Source organism: Leptonotus elevatus, chromosome 13, assembly GCF_054856555.1.
Source record: "Leptonotus elevatus isolate MCC_2025b chromosome 13, RoL_Lele_1.0, whole genome shotgun sequence".
In the NCBI taxonomy this organism is placed as follows: Eukaryota; Metazoa; Chordata; class Actinopteri; order Syngnathiformes; family Syngnathidae; genus Leptonotus; species Leptonotus elevatus.
The window spans coordinates 7,655,180-7,677,409 of NC_141251.1; the positions used below are offsets into that span (position 1 = coordinate 7,655,180).

A 22,230-nucleotide genomic window follows, 5' to 3' on the forward strand; every position below is an offset into this window, starting at 1 on the left:
GTTGTCTCATCACTGGGCCTTTTCTCCGTTGAAAAGAAACTTTCCAAATATGTCTGTGTTTTACTCAATTTGCGAATTTGTCGATTAGCATCAGCACTACGCGACTGAGATAATTGGCATCTTGACATGCGTCAAGAGTACGTTGTAAACAGAGAGAATCCCGTCACTTTTCAAAATAAAATATTTTTTAAACCTCGGCTAATCAATTAACCGGAATATTATTATGAATGCAATACCAGCATATTCACCACACAGCTCCATGGTGCGAAAAAAAAAAAAAAACTCAAGTTGCAACAATTTTTATACTGGAGTGCGGCTGTGAATATGGACCCAAATGACAAACTACCTGCCACTACTGGGAAATACAATAAAACAACTAAGAAAGATAAATACGTAGTTCTTAACAGCTATCTCAAATATTTAATTTGCCATGCGGGGGAGTCTGGAATCAATTCCCTTCATTGCAACAGGATTCATCACAGAGAACAGCTGCTCACACAGATATGTGCTCTCAAAGATCCACTGAGTTCAAGCTGCATGTGGCCGGCACTACGGAATGACTGTGTGTCGCCTAACGCTTGATAAGGCAGCTGTTGTGCTGCATCGTGGGATTTGTAGTTTGTGTGTCATCAGCACTTCACACTGCACCACAAAAAAAAAAAAGAGATTGTGGAATCAGAAGATGAGGCGTTGCCCAGCATGATTTGCTGTAATTACAACAATCGCATTTATCTTTAATGTGTTATTTAACATGCATGGTGTAATAGTTAAAGTGGCATAATTTATTTAGCCGCGTACAGTTAAATTGTTGCCACTTTTGCCTGGGAGTGGATCTGACGCCTTGAATTAAACTGTGTTGAAATAAAATGCGATCTGTGATCTACCTTGGTCCATATGCAAGAGGGAATAGTGACAACTGCTTCAAAGGGTACAGCTGGTCTTTTTGAAACTATGCGCAAAGGTGAGGATTTAATCTATGATATTGGGCAAACATGAGACTACCAAAAAAATCCACAGATTGGTCCTCTATAAAGTATTTAATACGACTATGAGATTCAAATGAAGTTTGTCATTTTCAAAAAAGTACTAAAAAAAAGTATTATCAGGAAATATTAGGCATCGGATATCGTTGTCTGAATGTACAGCATAACAATATTTATTATGTATTATTACCGATATCAGGCCGCTCAAAACAATGCAATCAAATGCAGAAAGAAGATTCGAGGGAGTGTGTCTGTTATGATTAGTTGCTCTATAAATAAACTTAGTTTGTCACATACACGCATGGCAAGTCATCACTGTGCTCAGACTTTGTGGAGTCATGGATTTCATCACCACTGGGCCACACACACACATACATGTATATGCGCGCGTGTGTGCGTGTGTTTGTGTGTGTGAATATGAAACTTTGTTTGTAACCTTTTGTAAACTTTTAATACGCCCAGCCAGCACACTTTGCGTGATTATGGAAAAAACAAAAACAAATGTTTCTCAAAATATGTTTATGTTAAATCATTCATTGAATTGATTTATCTGAAGGCACAGATCATTTTAAAGATTTCGCACAATAATTACGAACTAGGTTAGTACCAAAACAAGGCTTCCCCCGATTATTCTCATGAACTTAAATATGAAATGGACCTAATAACATAATATGGTTGTCAATATAAAAGCATAATTTGGATGATGTCAACACTTCTGGTTCATGATTGGATCCTAGCTAACCAATCATAATCGCAAGTTCATGATGTTTATGAAATGTTACATATAAGTTTGGCAAGTTTACAACACGTTACAGCCATTCTATCTTGGCGTCCGCTATAACAAATAAAAACATGAAATAACCCCCTCAAAATGTTTCCATTTTGTTCTTATGTGGGAAGAGTCAAAATCAGTAAAAAATTAAAATAAAATTGCCTAGCAGAAAAAATGCAGGTCCGAAGGGGTTAAACTCATGGTTTACGCCTTCCATGACAACAAACGGACACCTTTTACGAGTGACCTTAACATTTTTAACATACACGTACAACAATACGTATAAGTTGGCCATAAAATAATTTATTTTCCTTGTATTACATTGTTGTCAAGCTTTTTTTGCGCCTAAACAAAATTGTTGTTATTATTTGACAGCATTTATCCCAAAATTTCCTCAAAGCACTTTATATATGGAGTCCGTAGAAGCACGCGACTCACACATTATTACACATTTTGACAGGAAAACTAAGTGGTCCCGACATGAGCAAGCACTACACCAATCAGAAAGGCAACAAAAACAGCGTTTACTGTAAAGTCAACTCATAAGACCTAACTGGTTAATGAAAATGAATATCATCATAAACTATATGCCACGTTTAACGTGCATTAAGAACTGAGAGGATTCCCACCCATAGCAACGCCCTCGCACCACCACCACCACCACCACTGGAATCCACTGCCACCATGTGAGGTCAAATTTTCTTCATTTTTTTTTCACCATGTGAAACACGGATTGCACAAATAGATGTGGCAAAAACAGCCGTGGGCACGCTCATTCCGATTAGAGGTAAAACTATCCGGTTAGAGGTAGGTTGAACTGGACTTTTCAGGACATTACCCTGGAGAACCCACTGGGTCAAATTTGGCACCTATAAATTCTGCTACTCAAATAACAAATACCTTTTGTTTTTATGGTTTTTTACAAATTTAACTTCAAAAGTCCAGAGTGCCACTTCTGACCCCTGCATGGGGTCATCTAGTGGATGAATATTGCACTTACATGAGCCAGAGTGGTGGTGACAAGATGGCTGGCAACATGGCAATTTTGTTGAGCTGGAAATCAATCCAAACAAAACCATCTTCTCAGCAAACCATCAGATGGTAAAATTTTTTATTTTTTTGTTAATCTATTTCATATCATGTTGCAGAATGCCTAGGAGTATGTTTTATATATATAATTTCATAAATTAGCTAGTTAAAAAAAAAGGGTTAAAATTGAAAAAACATATATTTTGGTGTTCAGTGAACTTATAGCAGTCATTTAATGTATAATTCATAATTTTCCAAAGAAGAAAAGGGTTCTTGGGTTCTCCAGGGTTAAACAGAAAAAAATTGCTGCTTGCCACAAAACAATGTGACACATGTTATTAGAGTATTTACACAATAGGATGGCGTAACACTTTTTTTTTTTATCATGTTTTTTAAGCTTTTTATATATATATTATTCTTTTTATATTCTCTAAGCTACGGGTGTAGGAATGTACTCTTTTAAGTGTTATTAATTTCACATGATAAGAATTTAAAATGTTCATCAGAACTGTGTCTGTGTTCCCACTGAGAAAAAAAACTTAAAGAAGAGTTTTGTTTTTGTGTTTTACAGGTGCAGATGTCACACGATCTTTTAAAAAAATGTAAATGCTTGCACATCTATTTTTAGTTTTGAATTGCGGGAGGATGAAGAGATCACCACTAAAGTGATTGCTACCCAGTCATGCAAATATAGACACACAAAGACAAATGTTAAAAAAAACAAAAAAGACATGTTACCGGAAAGCCGGCTCGTCCAGGAGGACCCTGAAAAGGAGTGAGAGAAATGATACAAATGGTACAAAAAAAAGGAAGAGTGAATCATACAGATGAAGTAAACATTATGAAGAATATCTTGATGCACTGTGTAACATTCAAAATCATTATGCAAAATATTCCGTCTTAGACTTACATGCAATATAGACAACAGTCCAGTATTTTGTCCTGTTACGATTTGATTCAAGAACAGAATACTTTGTTTTATTACAAAGCCTCATGCAAGGATTGGTTTCGGATGAAATATGAAAGCATGCAAAAAAAAATTCTTATTGCCCTCATGCCCCCTTGCGCAGTGAGCCCTTAGCTCATCTAAACTCGCCGACTCAGTGCGAATGCATCCCACGTCCGCAAAGTAGCCTCCATCAAATACAACGACAAAAAAAAAAAAAAACGATATACAATGGCTTTCAATGGCTTCCAACATTTTGAACTGACGAGTGGCTAGTCTTTCCCAGCGGAACACAAATCAGTGCTTTTTTGTACCAACATGTCTTAAGGGAAGGATGTAAGGCTAATTGGAGGGAAGTCAAAACAGGAACTCGACAGTAATTCCATTAAAATGTGTTGAAAGGTTACAACGGGACAACTGTTCAATATACAATAAAGTGCTTAGTTCATACCGCTTCTCCATACTGAGTGTGTGCGTGTACATGAATGTGACTGTGTAAGTAATATTTCCCATCATCATTTGTTCTCCCTCGAACTCTATAATATCGTTTTCGCTTACAAATATAGCATTTCGCGAGCATATCTTACGTATTACGTCTTATGTGTTCATGTTAGAACTCTTGACTGCATTTACTGCAAAAAAATTGTTGCTCTGCTCGTATGCGGGTGCTAAAATCTTAGAACTCCTTCTGTTATCATGATACAATTTCTTGTCATTTCTCCCACTCGATCAACGAGGAGCGGTAATGATAACAATGTCGCCACTTGACGATTGAAGAATTTATTCTCCCATTCCTTTCTTCATTCACAACCACAACTCAAATTATTGGCAAAAAAAAACATTCTAACAGTTCATTTTAGCTTGGCCTTTGCCGCAGTCTGCACAACGATCAATTCACACATCGGTCACATTGATAAGAAAATGCATCACACACTCAGTCACATTGCGGAAAGCCGAGGTGCCCGCCTCGTGATGTGACATCGCTGACGTGTAAGATGGCGACCCTTCCTCAAGCTCATTTTCTGGGTTTGCGTTACACGATACTGTTAAAAGCCTTAAAGGTGACATACAGTATTGTTTTTAAATTATTATTACGGATAATGAAGAGTTCTCAAAACGGATGCCAAGTGCTTGCTTCAAGGTTTTTGTTGTTACTCACTGTTTGAGTTTACTGTAAAACTAAACTTAAAACAAAGAGATTTACATCTTGTGTATTTAACAAAACCACACGTTCGTCTTACACGGTCTGCTAGCTTAATCCTCATACACATTATAAAATGGCGTAGATGGGATAATAAAACTAGCATTGATGATGCAGTGTTGTAAATTTTTAAGCAACAGGGTATTTGACCACCAATGGTGCAGCAGTGTAGGTAAGACAATATAACACTACTCAACATGCATATATTCTTTATCGTCTACAAAAAACGTCTAACATTGCTGTAGCTTACTTAGCAGATGTGGCCTTCTTCGAGTCTATACATATTATACAGCACCTTGGTATTCAATGTATACACATTAGGAGAAGCCACACAATGTATTAATTAAATGATGAAATTATGATGCACAGTTTCATTATTTTCATTTTGCCGAATTATGTTACTGTGGACTACTTTTTAAAACATTTTTTTTATTGGAAAACAGAATTTTATAGTGTTATATGTCGGACTGGAACGGTTTAATGGCATTTCCATTGATTTCAATGGGGAAAGATGATTTGAGTACTTAAGCATGGTCATGGAAGGAATTAATCTCATAAATCAAGGCACCACTGTATATGAGACTGATGTACTTTATAAGCTAAACAGTACATTTATTTCCAAGTCCCAAAATATTTCAGGGGCGTGTACAAAGTTAAAATGTTGTTCTTGATTCGTGTAAAAACAACCATTGACTGTGCTGGAAACCAACATGTCTTTCTGCACACTCATACCAGCTCATTTATCTTCCTCACTGAGCACAAGCAGCAACTACCGCTGTAACTATCATGGAACTTTGGCAGGTGTCAACAATTATAGAGATGATCCGATTTGCAAAATGGTCAATGACTTAAATGAGACAATTAATAATATGTGATAAATACTTACAACAGGCAAATAATAATTTGCAAAGTCAATTCAGCCACTTCACACCCACCCAAATGCAGAGCTATTCAGTTACTTTACCCCACATGGATCACACAAGGCGTCTTGTGTACTTACTGGAGGTCCTGTAAGACAAGAAAGAGGGAGAAAACAACATTTAGAATTGAGATATGTGATCCATTTATTCACAGATTAGAGACCTGTTTAGTTTTCATCCAATGTAATCAAGATTTTTGCTGTACAAAATATATGCCGCCAACGCTTTTTCGTAAATATTCGGATTCACTTTCTCATCATCACATGAAAATGAATATGAACGCAATTATTCTTCCAAAGGAATCTGTTACTCAGCTGTGTCAATATCTTCACATTTTCATGTAATAAAGAAAAAAGTGGGAACAGGAAAGGCACATTTTAGGGGAAGAAGGGGTTTGAATCAGGGAAAGTTATTCATTTACATTTACTACATCACAACATCCGAAAAGAAAAAATGGGTGACAGGTTGAAGCCATGGCTTATTAAACCCCGCCCCCAAAAGACATGTAAGGCGCATCAATGTGTCGATCTTTTTCTTGCCATTCATGTAGTTCAGTGTTTCTCAACCTTTTTTCAATCTGTGAAAAAAAAAAATTTCAGCCACCAACCAGCGCAAAGCATTTTTGGTTGAAAAAGAAAAAAGAAAAAGACATAACCGAGTGCTGTGCCATCATTTGTATCGTGGTCTCTCTTGAACTAGTTGGACATCAAAATAGATAAATAAATAAATAAATAAAGTGTCCTCCTTTAAGATTTATTCTTTAAAAAAAACATGAACTTAATTTTAAATAAAATTTTCAAATGATTGACAGGTTGTGCTAGGTGGCACCTGACAGGTTGGGTTGAACCCTTCTGGTTTGAGGAGATGAAACTGAATCGACAACTGAATGTAAAATTCATTTTGACAACTTGGATTTTCCTGAAATATTGACATCATTTATAGTTATTTAAAAAAAATTTTTTTCATGGATGTTACTTTTTTAAATGTACCTTCATATACCCCCATTTGAGAACCACTGATGTAGTTGCTAGATGAACAAAAGTGAACGCAAGACTGGTAAAAACAAACATCAACACAAGATTCCCGCTACATTCTGGGGGCCTGCCTTCACATCCTGTTGGCTAAGCCCGTTCACCCAGGAGACTCGACCCAGAGAATCTTGATCCAAAAGCACGTTGGGAGGCCAAAGACAACAGGGTTCAAATATAGCACAGAACGTGGCGCCTGATGAACAACTTTGTGTGCAACAAGCAGCGGGCACAACATGAAACAAAATGCAAAGCCATAAACACATAACACTGGAGGATGTTGTTTGACTGCACTCATATCATGTATGCTAAGTTTGCCCTCTCCCAGGATTAATGCTGTCTAACTATTGCGAACACCTGTTGTTTCCACTTATGTAAGGGCATAACCGCTTGGATGTGCCCGGAAATGGAAACCAAATCTTGCACGCTAACATCTAAAATCTTGCCTGCTTCGTGCTTTCACTTATTTACTTATTTATTTACATGCAACCAGTGGTGTAGTGGTCCCTGGAGAAGTGGGTATACTCTCAATTTTCACCCTTTTTTTTCTTTTTTTTTTATAAAGTAGTTCAGGAAAACGTAGAAACGGTGACATGTAAGAATTCAAAATCCATTATTTGTTCTTGCTCACAATAACAAAATGATCATGACTTGTTAAGAACAGTTTGGTAACACAAGCAGCCTGAAATAATGTAAAATGTATTTATCATGAGGCATACACAATTAAAAATTACAATATTTAGTGAACAATGATCAAAAATAGTGAAAACCAGTCTGCTTAGACTTCAGTGTTGTTGTTGTGCTGAATCTTAAACTATTTGTCCCCATTCTTGTGTTTTAATTTGCTGGTACTTAAAAATCAAGTACCAGCTATAATAGCTACTAGAAAACGTAACTAGACCATGTAGTGAGTGTGTAACTGGCAGCGTCCACCCCGGGAATCGAACCCATGTCGTGATCAAGTATTCCGTGTACAAGGGCAAATCAGTTCACCTGAGCTAAATTTCTGGCTGGGGGGTGCTGGAGGGGGGGGGGGGGACTGGAGGGGGGGGGGGGGGCATTTGAAGGATGGTTGTATTCTCGGCATGATGATATTTTTTGTGTGATTAATTAACACTTTAACTTTGACAGCACTAATAACACAATTTGCAAATCTCTCTTTTGCCCATAGCTCATACAGCGCACCCAGTATAGCCTACCAACATAACAACCGAAGTGAAATACCCCCCCCCCCCCCATTTTTATTACGAATTACAGCAGTCTGTCTTGCTCCAAACCACCTCCATGAATCAAATGAATCACTCAGCCGATTTCAATCTCCTAAGGTATTATTAATACCTTAGTAGTATCAACAGCACATACTCAAGATGTTTGGTTTACACTTGAAGAACACTCCTTGGATGCCTTTGAGGTGTCAGATGAGCTGAACTGATATTGCCTAGTGTTACATAGTTGTGTTAATGGCGTTCATTGCAGTACTCAGTTTAAAAAAAAATTATTATTTTTTTTGATTTGTTTATATGGATTTAGTGAGGCCTTTACCTTCTTGAACAGACAGCTTGGCTCAATAGACCTTATGATGGTTCGCACAGGTGACCTGTTTGATCATTTCTTCAGCTCATGCAAACAGAAATGTAATATGGGAAGTTGAAGAATTTTATGTTTACTGCCAGTTGGGGCAGCGACAACTCGTCAAGCCAGTTTATGAAGTCAACAAGGCCACTTGTGTTCATGGAGCGCACATTTGAAAACTTCTCGTGTTATTTCAGTGGCATGCACTAAGGCCGTTCAAAGTCTACTTTGCTGGCCTAAACGTGATCAAAAGCAATGGGCTGCTTTTAAAACTTTGTATACATTTGTAAAATAAAACAAAACAGTATTGTGTGTCTGAATATGTTGTGACTATTTTTGTTTCTGAATGGTTGAGGGATATCATTTTGCCATCACACACCTGCCTTTTTCAGACGGGTTATTTAAAGACGGTTAAGGCAGCCATTACAATTCATGAATCATATTGCGCTTTCTAAACTCATCTATTTGCATTTATTCCACTAAAAACTTGCAAAGTGAAACGTGTAGCAAATTTACATATTTAGCAGACGCATTCCTGGGTGCACACAGTTGGTCAGCTTCAACGTGTTTGCATCAGCAAAAAAGTTTGAGCCCAGTTATTGCTGTAAAAAAAAAAAAATCAGGATTGCAGGGTAAAAAAAAAACAAACCAGATAATAAACATATTGTAGTTTTCATTTTGATTCTAAATCCGTGTGACAGATTTTTTTTTTCCCCCCAAGAAGGTTCAGACTACAAAAGGCATGACTGCTAAATGTACAATTAAGTAATTACACAGCAGCCTTTTCAGTAGATCACTTCAAAGACAACATTGTGACTTTGCCAGAAAAGGCACTATTAGCCTGACTAACTCATTATTCTCTGAAATCCTTTTGAAGGAGGAGGAAGAGCATTGATAAAAACCAGCTCCATTTGGTCTGGACAGAGAACAAACTTCCTAAAACGATCAAGGTCGATGAGTAGGACTTGCATTGTAACCTTTAACTGCAAATTCTCGCATTGCAGTCTCCACATAATGGAAAGGCTGCATTGCTTTTTGTAGTCAAATATACAATTCTCCCCCCCAAAAAAATCTCCTTAAAACTTTAGGGAATATTATCCATTAATTTGCGGATTTTCGAACAATATTTTTATTTGTTTTCTGGAGAAATTGCATGGGAATGCTGAAAGCTGAATCCTAATAATAAAAGCTGAATGCTAATAAAGGCTTGTGAAATTTTATAAAGTAAATTGAAAGATAAATTACATGAAAATTATGAATTAATAATTGGAGTTGTATGATAAATGTAAAAAAAAATACAATAAAATAAAAAAGAGCAGATGGGATTTGAACCCTCACCTCCCTACTACTGGTCAAAGCTCTGCTGTACTACCCAATGAGCCACAGCAGATTTGCTATTGTCATTGAAGTGTTGTGTGAAATGGTATAAGAAGGATGTCTTGCTGTGCCGGAGTGAATGTGTCATTAACTCATTCACTGCCATTGACGGCTATAGACGTCAAAAATTAATTTAAACTATTTCTAGTAGTTTAACATTTTTTCCACTTTTGTTAACAAGAGTATGAAAACCTAGAATTGTTTTATTGGACATTTAGAACAGATATACAATTTGTGATTAATCATGAATTTACTATTGAAGTCATGTGATTAATTACAATTAAATTTAAAAAAAGATTATTAAAAATTAGGGGCGTCAGGCGATTAAAATTTCTAATTCGAATTTTTGACGTCTATAGCCGTAAATGGCAGTGAATGAGTTAAAAATAAAAAATGATTTCACATCAAATATGAACGAAGTTGAACAAATAATGTTCATGTTTCACACAAATGTTTCAGTCATAAATAATCAAATAAAAAGGGCATTGTAAAGATATTTGGGGCAAAATGTTATATACAGCAGCTTTAAATAATCAGACAATATATGCCCGGGGGAGGCGTGAATTTTTGACGCAAGTTGAAATTTGAATGGTGTAAATCGTAAGTATTATGTGGGAGTTACTGCATGGCAAAAAAGTGTGGAGAATAAAAAGTGGCTAAAATAATAATAAAGGTTAGAAACAACATCCCACAATAGAACAGATTACATACTCAAGGATAACGACTCGACGTGAAACTGCATTTGTCAATATTACAAAGTGTGATACGTTAGCGATGCAAAAGGACAACAATAAACGTCATCACTTACTTGTGCCATCTGTCCCTAAATGTCTGTTAATGTCTTTAGTTTTATACAATCTACAAGTCATCCCCGTTGTATGACTTTAGTTCTCATGCAGCAACAACTTCCTTCAAGTCTGGGAAACCAATAGTTTAACCCTAATTAAATAATTAGGCCAAACAAGTGCCACAGGATGCTGGGTTACATTTTCCTAACTCACTAATTCACCGAGCCACTAGAAACACAAAGTCAGTTTTTTTGCAAGACCTTTGAGCCTGCAGCCCGGGCTACTCTTTCATTGACTTAATGGTGGGGTTGCATTCATCCCCAGTGAGTTCTTCAGGTTTTTCTTTTATACATTGTGAACTGTCTTGGGGCAGGAATTAGAACACAAAAGGTTTTTGTCTTTATCGGTAGTGACCAAAAACTGCCAGACGTGGGGCTTAAATAGAAAAATATATATATTTCTGGTGAATCACAAAACAAAAGGAATACATAAAAGTGTCCAAGTAAGAGAAATAGGCTGAAAGATAAAGAAGATGAACTATATGGAAATCCTCACAGTGGGGGGAAAATATATAAAAATCTGTCATAACAAAAGATCCACTGGAAACGACTTCTTTTTGGTTCCTGTGGATAGGATGCACCCACCTCCCACACTGTAATACAAGAGGGGCCCCTGTGATGTTAAATAACCTTCAAACGTCTACCGGCAACCATCCCGAAAAGCTATATGTCATCCAGGGTTGAACTTCCTTTGCTCGATGTCATCAGCGAAAGGAAGTCGCAGAATTATGGGAAGTCAATGAGGAGAGCAGTGGAAACAGAGAGACAGCGTTTGCAATTCATCTGCTCCAGCTTTTAAAATCATCAAGATTGACTCAAACGTATCCGGTGGGTTTTGGAACAATTCCTCTGAAGTTGTGGGTGGGGTAGGAGATGTCTGAGGTGGGATTTGAAAGTGAGAGCTTGATAGGAGGAGAGGGGTGTAAAAACGGGCAGATACAGTAAATGAAATTTATTTCTCTTGAAGATTGTTGGAAAAAAAGAAGAAGGCCTTTTCATCAATGGAGCCGATTTCGGATTTAACCATGGGAAAGTATTTTGCAATCCACTCAAAACAAATACTTGCGCAGTCTGTTTGTTCCGGAATTGACCAGTGACCAATGTTATTTTCTACCTTGTGGCACAATCAACAGCCAGAGATTTGCGGGGTTGTGCCACTTTTTGTCACAGATATACAGTTAAGACTACAACTGGCTAACAGTTGTGCCTATAGGGCAACCATATTGGCAGGGGCAATGTCTCTCTCAAAGTCAACAGAAAGCATGGAGATGATCTTACTGTCGGTGTAGGCACGCAGCTCATGTCTACCTATACATATAAATGGTTGGTTCTGTTTCTGACACATGCTTTAGGTTACATTAACCAAATGATCTAACTTGCGACAGACAAATCAGACTAATAAGGTTGATTCTTAAATCAATCACGTAAAGGCATCATTGTAAGCGATCTACTCTGCAACCAGCCACTTGGTTGATATGCTAATTGGAGGCTTAACACACCCAGCACTTTCAAATCCTAAAAAAAGCAATCTAATTATTCATTCATTCATTCATTTATTTATTTATTTATTTATCTATCCACCCATTCATTTATTTTCCTAAGGGTCACAGGCATGCTGGAGCCTATCCCAGCTCTCACTGGGGGGGGGGGGGCTACGCCCGGAACTGGTCAGAAAAGCAATCAAATTAGTAAACCATGCTCACTGGGCTTTTACATTTAGAAAAAAAAAATCACTAGTCAGAAGAAAATATAAAGCAGAAAGAAAGAAAAACAGCACCATCTGCTGTATCTTTAAGAGCACCTCTCTCTGCCAATTGATTCTCGAAAACGTTTTGTCTGAATGATACGGGTCCACGTGTTGATGTTGGCAATATGCACTTTTTGTGAGCCAACAAAAATGTATTTTGCCATTAATTTATCCACGACAAGACCAGAGAGCGCTCCGACGCTAAACATTTACAGCCCGTGCCCTTGCACTGAATCAATCAGCAGTTTTGCGCCCATGATAACATCCTCGTCAGACACTGAAAGCAATAAACGGCTGAGCATGTGGCAGTTCCAAAAGGGGGCTCTATCCAGGCGCCACTCGCTTCCTGTCAGCCACGCTTTAACAGCAGACTGGGAGCGTCACGGGAGGAAAATCCCACCTCTGATTGAACCCCCCCCCCCCCCCCCCAGGCCAGCACACTCCTTTTTGCCTTGACAAATGGCATCCCAGCTAAAGTTGGAACAACAAATTCACCACGATGAACCGACACTGTATTTTGTGTAAGGGTTAAAGCAACAGCATTTGCATTGTGTGGCGTACATCGCTGCCCTTATGCCACCTTATGTCCATGATGTTCTTGACATTAATGTTTCCGTGCTTTTGACAATCCACTTTATCTAAACAGAAGCCTATTGTCCTTTCCAAAACCTGATAAAAAATAAAAAAAAACACTACTACTCAGCCCTGACTCGACCAGATAGTGCACGTTTTTGGGTGGGGGCGTAACAGATTGTAATGTGTTTGTCTGGTTGATGGAAAGGTTGCATCAAACAATAAACAAGTGTCAAAACGCTGCGTTCTCGTTGACACTTTACCTTTTCATTGCATTACCAGTAAGGGGGAATAAGTCTGCCACACTATGTGCTCTGCAACGTATAAAACAGAAGCCCAGATGGATAGAGCCAGAACCATCCCTCCAATAAATGGAAGACAAGCCAACACTTATACCATCTGCTGTAGAGGTTTGGTACGGTAGCTAATGGCTATTTAGCCACCACTACTGCCCACCAAAGATCTTGAAGTGTTTTTTTGTGGCTCCAAGAAGTGGAAAGATGAACCCGGAGAAAACGCCCAGCATAACTTGGGATTCAGCTACTCTGAAATAACACTGGCCATATTCTTCATTAATGTCAATCAATCAATCTACCGGCGTTATTCGTTATTCGTTATTCAACATTGTTTGGACACACTTTCCTATTCAATGCATTTTCTTTATTCTCGTGGCTGGTTACTTTGTAGATTCTCACTGAAAGCATCGAAACTATGTGTGAACTGATGTGGAGTTATGTACTGAACAAAGCAAAAAAAAAAGGTGAAATTGAGATTTTTCAAAATAGCCATCCTTTGCTCTGGTTACTTTTTTTGCATACTTTTGGCATTCTTACGTCTGGGAACTCCTTTGAAGCTCATCGAGAGAATGCCAAAAATGCACAAAATAAGTCATCAGAGAAAAGGTTGGCTATTTATTCATGTATTTATTTTATTCTTTTCACCTTTTTTTTCTTAAGTACCTAACCCCAAATGTGTTCGATAGTTGTTATCTATCTATCTATCTATCTATCTATCTATCTATCTATCTATCTATCTATCTATCTATCTATCTATCTATCTATCTATCTATCTATTTATCCATCCATCCATCCATCCATCCATCCATCCATCCATCCATCCATCCATCCATCCATCCTTCCATCCATCCATCCATGCACCTTCGTCAGGTGAACAAATTCAATTCAACTGCAAATTCTCTTGTTGATACCCACACAGTAAATTTCGTAGAGTAATAAGTGGTTCGGAAAATGGATGGACATTTCACTCTAAAAAATACCATATTTGGTCCCAGTCTAAACAGAGTAAATTTGACACTTTTTGGATAACATTTACATTTACATTGAATATTTTTTACTCTCTTTCAAGTGTAACTGTTTCTCTGTTTAAGACTCGGACCAAATGATTTGTGAGCATACGTTCGCACAGCAAAATTTGCATATGCCATAGTCGCTTGCCTCCGTGGCTTGGCTGGAAGGAAAACGTTCAGTCAGGATTAGTAAAGTAAATTTAAAGCCGAATAATCTGAAAGTAGCCCTTATGACTTTCCAAGTGGCTCTCAAACAAAAAAGTCCGGACAAACCTGGTCTAAGCAATCAGGTTGTAAAAGATGAGAGGCTTTTCAATGTTTTTTGTTTTCTTTTGTTTTTTTTGTCCAAATGAAACATTTGAATCAAATACAGTGACTTATAGACAAGCTATGCTGTAGTGTTCATGCTGGAGAAGCTCTCATCATATCCAATGTGTTGTTTGTATTTGGCAGGGCAAATCTTGGACTCACTTGAATGTCATATGGCCAGGCTTAGAATGGTTGCTGTCATCATAGACATTAGTCAGCTGGAGCGACCCCCCACCATCACACCCGCCCATAACAAATTAATCACTTACACACAGAGACATGATAGGTATAAGTTATCATTTCTAAACAGCACTCAGGGTCGATAGTGTTTCTGTCGAGGTGCAAAGGAGCAAACGAAATCCACCCTCGTAGAACATGTTTGTTAAGATGAGATAAATGGACACGAATGTTTCTTTAAGGGTACTTAACAGGGAGGGATAGAAATTTGAAGTTGTTAGTTTCACATAAGACATAGACAGATGTGTGGCCCTTGGGAGCCAGAAGGTCAGCCAGGCTCTAGTCTCGACACCTAGACCTGCCTTGCAATGTGACACGGTACAAACACTTATAGCCTGATGTCCAGGTCCTCTGAAGGGCATGGCAAGCGTCAAGCGGTGCTTAGAAGGTGGATCCTGTTTTGAGTTATTTGTTCTCCCCAATGTCCCTTTTAAGCACTATTCTACGATGGAAGAATCATTTGAACCCAAATTCAGCAACAACCTAGCAATCTATTTCGTACAATGTATTTGTTTTTAAATACGTGGATTTTTGTATATTGAGGAACAGAGGTGACAAATCCAGATCCAGAAAGTAAAAAAACTGCCACAGTTTGGCTTTAGCCACAGGTGCTAGCTAGCTCGCTCCCTAGCTGGTAAATGAGCACCATGGGAGCGAGCTAGCTAGCTAGCACTTGGGGCTAAAGCCACACTGTGGCAGGGTTTTTATTTTCTGGACTTGGTTTTGTCACCTCTGTTGAGGAATGGGGGAAAACGCACAAAAAGTTCAGTGTGTGGTACAAAAATAGAGTAAAGTGTGGGACTTTTGCAGGCTTTTTTTATTCTACAGTTTCATACATGCGGTTCCTTATCAGTTTGTGATCACTGTGGAATTATAAGAGAAATAAATATGCAGTTTATTTTTATTGACTTTTAAACATGGAGTTGTCATGTTTCTTCACACTTAGTGTTCTGAAGAAATACAATGAAGATAAATCTGAATTGTTATTTTGTGTAGGTTTATATATTAACTCTTAATGTACTCAGAACTTAAGTCAAGTTAATAATGTGCTTGGTAAATAGACTTAGTTATCTGTATTCATGTTTAAAAAGGCCACACATCTGTCTAATGCTTTTTGAACTAACTGATAACATTTGTCTTATCCTTGGAAAATGTGGTTCCGAGTGTGAAACAAGAGTTTTGTTGGCACACTCCAGAAGCAATTGGCATTTTTTCATTCCTTTGAAAACCTACAAGAGGCAGATTTCCTTTGTAAAAAAAAATTCAAAATTCTTATCACGGCATCAATTGCATTCCTTCACGGTAACGGTATATATCACAATATAAATGAAGTAACATTTATCATTTTATTTATTTATTTATTTATTTATTTAGCATAAATTATTTGTTTCTGGATAGTTTTAAGTATATAGTCAATTAAATAAGTTAAGCTGATAAAATAAATAATAATGATGAAATAATACGTTCATTAGGATAACATTTATTATGCAAATCTCAAAATCAGAATTAAAAGTCACACCAAAAAAAAGAATAGAACTGATATTTTAAATGAAAACACCGTACATCAGGCTATATACCTTATATTGACTATATTGTCTTTACCGCGCACCCTCTATCTCGCAGTATTGCATTTAGCTAAACACGACTATATCACCATTATGCTAATCAAGTATTTGAGGCACAAAGAGGAGCATTGTGATCCTTGTGGTAAACCTTCTGGTCACATGCTCTGTGGAGTGTCTCATTCTCCTCCCAAAACAGCCAATCAAAATAAGCAGTCATGTCTGATGAAGGATAGTATGTTCGCAGCAAAGACAAACAAAATGAAAAGCTCAATCACAAGATGGAATCAGGTTTCATTTGTAGGAGCCCTAAATGAGGAAAGCAGGCTTAGCCACAAAAATTTCATTTTTTTCCAACTTGGCAGAGTTATGACTGACAAGGCTTTCTCAGATTTCTTCATCTCAACACCAGTGGCCCCTTCGAGACTTCCATCTGTTCTAACCCCATCTTGACCCCCCAAAAAATCAATAAAAAAAATTCTGATAAATATATCTATGTGCCATGTAGGTCACAATGTTAAAGAGGCAATGCGGGGTTCACCGTAATGGCATAACGTTCAGCGCAATGTTTTTCATATTTTTAATTTGCCTTCAGAAATACTTACTATTTCACTATTTGTCAACCTCTTTGTCACCGAAGTCAAACTTACGACTTCTGGAAATCCAAATTAGGGTATTGATTTTGTGAGGACTGCCAACTGCATGCTGTTTTTGCAAACAGTTTTTACTCACCTTGGCCCTCAAAAGCTTACTTTCTCTTACATGGAGGGCATGACTGTAATAATAATAATAATAATGTTCATTTTATTTAATAATATTGCATCAGATTTGTATAACATTTAACCCTTCGCTTCACAATGAATACATTATTCACACACTCACATTTTCACACTCTGGTGGTGGTAAACTATGTACGCTCAAAAATATAAACGCAACACTTTTTTTGTTCCCATTTTTTTAATGAGATGAACGCAAAGATCTAAAAACTTTTTCCACATGCACAAAATCACCATTTCTCTCAAATGTTGTCCACAAATCAGTCTAAATCTGTGATAGTGAGCACTTCTCCTTTGCCGCGATAATCCATCCCACCTCAGAGGTGTCTCATATCAAGGTTTGATTAGACACCATGATTACTGCACAGGCATCGTGTGTGAAGTGTCTTGTCCAACCAAGGACACAACGACACATCACTTGGCGACAGAAGGATTCTCCTGAGCCACGGCCGCCACAAGCGCCTTTCAGGGTAATCGATATCGATGTGCAAAACATGTCAAAATCAGAACCAAAAATCAGCAAGACAAGGTAGAAATAGGTAAATAATGTGAATGAGATGGTGGGAGAAGGACAGTCCGAACAGGTAAGCTTTAAGTGTAAGATAGAAAGAAAGAAGGAAGGAAGGAAGGAAGGAAGGAAGGAAGGAAGGAAGGAAGAAAGAAAGAAAGAAAGAAAGAAAGAAAGGAAGGAAGGAATGAAAAAAGGAAGGAAGGAAGGAAGAAGAAAGAAAGAAAGAAAGAAAGAAAGAAAGGAAGGAAGGAAAAAAGGAAGGAAGGAAGGAAGGAAAGAAAGAAAGAAAGAAAGAAAGAAAGAAAGAAAGAAAGAAAGAAAGAAAGAAAGAAAGAAAGAAGTTGGTAAGTGCACTGGGAAATCCATAATTGGCTTATTATTGTACTGTGGAACCACTGAACAAATAATGGTCATTGTTGAACACAGCACTGCAGGCAAGGGTGCTGTGGCGGCCATTTTGCCGCAACTGAGTCACTATCCAAACAGCTTCTGTTAGATTTACATATTTCATCCATCACTGACCCTTATAATCAAACAGCAACTTCTTTATATAGGGTTGATCATACGGTGACACAAATCCCCCCCTCCATGTCAACTCAGAAATGATGAATTCGTTCATTTTTTATCCATGCATCCATATTCAACAACTAATCATATTCAGAGCCACAGGTTAGCTTACTTTGAGTGAGAGCGCAGGTATACCCTGTCACCAATACATCAAAGGGCAAATATAGCCTGACCACATTTTGCACACACAGTCACACATATGGTTAATTTAAGAGTGACTGCAGCACGAGCCAAGGAAGAACCTAATTCATCATTTTCATTTGAGTCCGTCGCCGCTGTCACATCGCTTTCCTGGTAAATTGACACATCAGAGGTCTCACAGTGGCGCGGTAGAGAGATTTATTTACCTTTCACTTTCAGGCGCAAACTTAACGGCGCAGGATATTGTCGTGATCGGAGTGTAGTTTCACACAACTGTTGTGGCTCTTTCAGATCATTTGATGTAAGGTCATGTAATACGTGAATTATATACTCGGTGTTGCTGGTGTTCTCCATCTGTCACACACATCTAACAATATGCAAAGCTTGAGATGAGCTGAAACTCCAAGCGGCTATGATTTAACCGAACATAATTTATCTGGTTTTGAGCAGTGGTGCAACGGATCATCATTGATCCGTGGTCGGTTCGGATCAGGCCCCGCGGTTCAGATGGCGCACGATCTGTGGATTGGTTGGCGGTTGGGGACATGTCAAGGAAGCTAAAAACATAACCAAATTCAAAACACTGCTTACGCTCAGCTAACTTCAAAATAAAGCCTGCCAAATAATACATTGACTGGCAATGCAATTAGCCTCAGTAGACTTTTACTTTGAAAGTGGCCCACATTGTTGCGTGATGGCTAGCTTGACTTCCCTTTTAGACGTTCGTAGTTTTGATGGACATTAAAGTTACGGCCAACATCAATACGACGCTATCCCCAACTCATATTCAATCGCTAATTTAGGACGTTAAGAAATCGCTAATGAATTACTCTTTCATTGTATGATATGGCAGAAGTCTCCGACGTAAGTGGCTAGCGGCTAGCTGTTAGCATTGCCAACGAGGGCCTGTGGCTGTTAGCTGTAAATACGTTTGACAGCTGGTACCTGGCTTACTTTGAATCTTTTTCAATATTCTGGACCAAGGCAACTTTGTAATTCACTCTCTATGTTTAGAGGAAATGAATGCGCCTTAAATTGCACTTTGAGGTCTTTCCATGATTTAAAATAAACGTTGTCTTCATTTATTTTATAAAACACTTTTGCCCATTTAAAAAAAAGAGAAAAACATTCAACTCAAAATGTCAAACATAGCTGTTTATATTTTAGGTACACAACTTTAAGCCTTTAGTACCTTGTTATTTTACACATAGACCATGTAAAAATAAGAATGTTTCTGCCTCATATTGCACTTAAAGTTGTGTTGCTAAATCCTAAATGGCTATGTATATATATATATATATATATATATATATATATATATATATATATATATATATATATATATATATATTGATTTAATGGGGGAAAACATTTTTACAAAATAAAGGAAGACAAAGTACTATTTATTTTATTTATTAATTTTGTTGATACGAAAAACGATCCAATCCGTGACTCAAATCCGTGACCCGATCCGAACCGTGACTTTTGTGATCCGTTAAATCACTCGTTTTAAGGTAAGTATTTCACCCTATAAAAATGACATACATGTAGTAAAATATGTTGCCTTTCTCGTAAGTTGTTCACAATTGAAGCTGATCAAAACGCAGACGACTCTCGAGCCTTGAGTCGCGCCGCGTTTGTCGATGTCAGGCAGGAGCACATTACAAGGAGAAAGTGAGTGTGAAGTGGCACTACGCAAAGTAAAACACCCTCATCCGTTAAAGCAAATAGTCTTCACGGTGTGGTCGTACTGGGAAGCCCCCCCCCCCCACCCCCCCCCCCCCCCACCCCCCACCCCACCTGAATGAATGTGAGGCGCGCTGGGAAAACAGCATGGCGTGCTGTCAACTTTCTTTGGGCCAATACAGCGCCAGACTGCTTAAACACACATCGGACTGCTGACCTGCTGAGGAGGCCATTCAGTAAAGGGCGAGAGCGTGGTCATCGCCCCCAGCGCGTCACTACCTCCCCCTGCACCATAAATAACCCTATTTATATAAGGAACATCAAATGGCCGGTTAACTTGCTCGCGAGCAAACCAACTGTCCCCCTCTTTCAGCGAGGCATTGCTCATCTGTTTTTACTTATTCCTCTTCCCCTTTTACGCCGCTGTTGCACTTTCATTCCCGGCTGGGGAAGTCATTGTGCACAGATGCTCTTTGTCATCATCTGCCTTCACGCACAAACACACACACAGACAACTGAGGGGTGAGCCAGCAACAGGTTTTGACCTATCGTCCTGAAATACTCAGCCAGAGAGCATCCCCTCGTCCAATTGAGAAGGGAGCCTTACTCATGGTTGATAACTTTTTCATTCATTAAAAACAGCACTGTACTATTTTTGGCACAATGCCTTACCACGAGGCCCTCATATGTACTTTTGACTTTTGACTTGAAAAAGCTTAGCTGTATTCCTGTAAAAAGTACGATTAGTTACCGAAAAGTCCAAAATGATGCCAAATAGGATCCATGAATCTCTCCTGCAGCAAACTGTCTACTATCATTGACTGGTTTGAATTGACTTGAGTAGATTTTAGTGGAATCTTTTCTCAATAACATTTTTTATTTTTTATTTTTTTTCTATATTACTGTTTCATAGGCAGTGCTGCCAAAAGTAACTCTAAGCTACTTTACTGACCACTTGTTTTAAAAAGTAACTAAAGTTAGATTACATGTTACTTTAATAATTACATTTAGTAGATACAGACAACCCTGCTTAACATAAGAATAACGCACAGTTGTGCAACTTAATTAATTGAAAGTGTGTTTTTTAAGTCGCTTTTAAGAACAAAGTTTGTGTTTATTTAAAACAAAATAAATAAATACAGCAACTGTTTTGACTTACCATAATTATCATTATTTTATTTAAAATAATAATAATACATATTGAAGCGATGTAGATAAATAACTAAGCTACTTTACTGATTACTTGCTTTAAAAAGTAACTAAAGTTAGATTACATGTTACTTTAATAATTACATTTAGCAGATACAGACAACCCTGCTTAACATAAGAATAACGCACAGTTTTGCAATTTAATTGAAAGTGTGTTTTTAAGTCACCTTTAAAAACAAAGTTTGTTTTTATTTAAAAAATTAATAAAATAAATACAGCAAACCGCTTTGACTTACCATAATTATTTTATTTAAAAAAATAAAATAAAATTGGGGACTACTTGCATTTTTTTTAATAGTGTTATTGAAGCTGTTGACGAAAAAGTGTTCAAACCTTAAAAAAAAAAACACACAGCTGAAGTATATATTTATTGAAAGTGAAAGTTATCAACAAGAGTGTGTCACAGTTAGGTCTGAAGGTTCTCACCAACATGGCTTTTGAAAGCTGACCCAAGTCAGGCAGGCATTTGTCCCTCTCTTTTGAAATTGCTTTACCGGGAGAACTCAAAAGTGCTGTGAAGCAACCATTAAACTATTCTTAGATGGTTGAGTTCTACTGTGAATGTAACTGATAAGTGTAAAATGTAAGAGTGGGATTTGTACCCAGACAGCTAATCAGCCCACTTTTTTCCAGCGTTTCACCTTGATTGTCGGTTTGGGCCGAGAGACAGATGGATAACGTGCTACGTAAATGACCACAGCGCAAATGGCTTCTCAAAGACAGTGGTGACGAATTGAGACCAAACTCAACTTTCCATTTACAGATCAGTCCAATGAGGCACCTATTCACATGGCGCCACAAAACACAGCAGCCCGAGCGCTTCAATTAAAGTTCAACTTCAAATTTCTCACTTCTCCACAAAAAACAACCCCTCTTCACCAACTTTTTGCAGCCCTCTGACGAGTTGAGGACTGCGAATTTCTGGAAAAGC

At 37.9% G+C, this 22,230-nt stretch overlaps 2 protein-coding genes across 2 annotated transcripts in view; both read right to left on the reverse strand.

Moving 5' to 3' along the window:
• Positions 1–3,567, reverse strand: part of col13a1 (collagen, type XIII, alpha 1) — a 39,841-nt gene extending 36,274 nt beyond the window's left edge. Inside the window, exon 1 of the mRNA XM_086092923.1 lies at positions 3,523–3,567. The gene's annotated coding sequence lies outside the window, so the exon portion shown is untranslated. The remainder of the gene's footprint in view (positions 1–3,522) is intronic.
• Positions 3,568–5,416: 1,849 nt separating this feature from the next.
• The window catches only part of LOC147163683 (collagen alpha-1(XXV) chain-like), a 36,430-nt gene continuing 19,616 nt past the window's right edge, over positions 5,417–22,230 (reverse strand). The window contains exon 3 of the mRNA XM_086092924.1: positions 5,417–5,939. Coding sequence (XP_085949050.1) covers positions 5,887–5,939 — 53 coding nt within the window. The 3' untranslated portion in view covers positions 5,417–5,886. The remainder of the gene's footprint in view (positions 5,940–22,230) is intronic.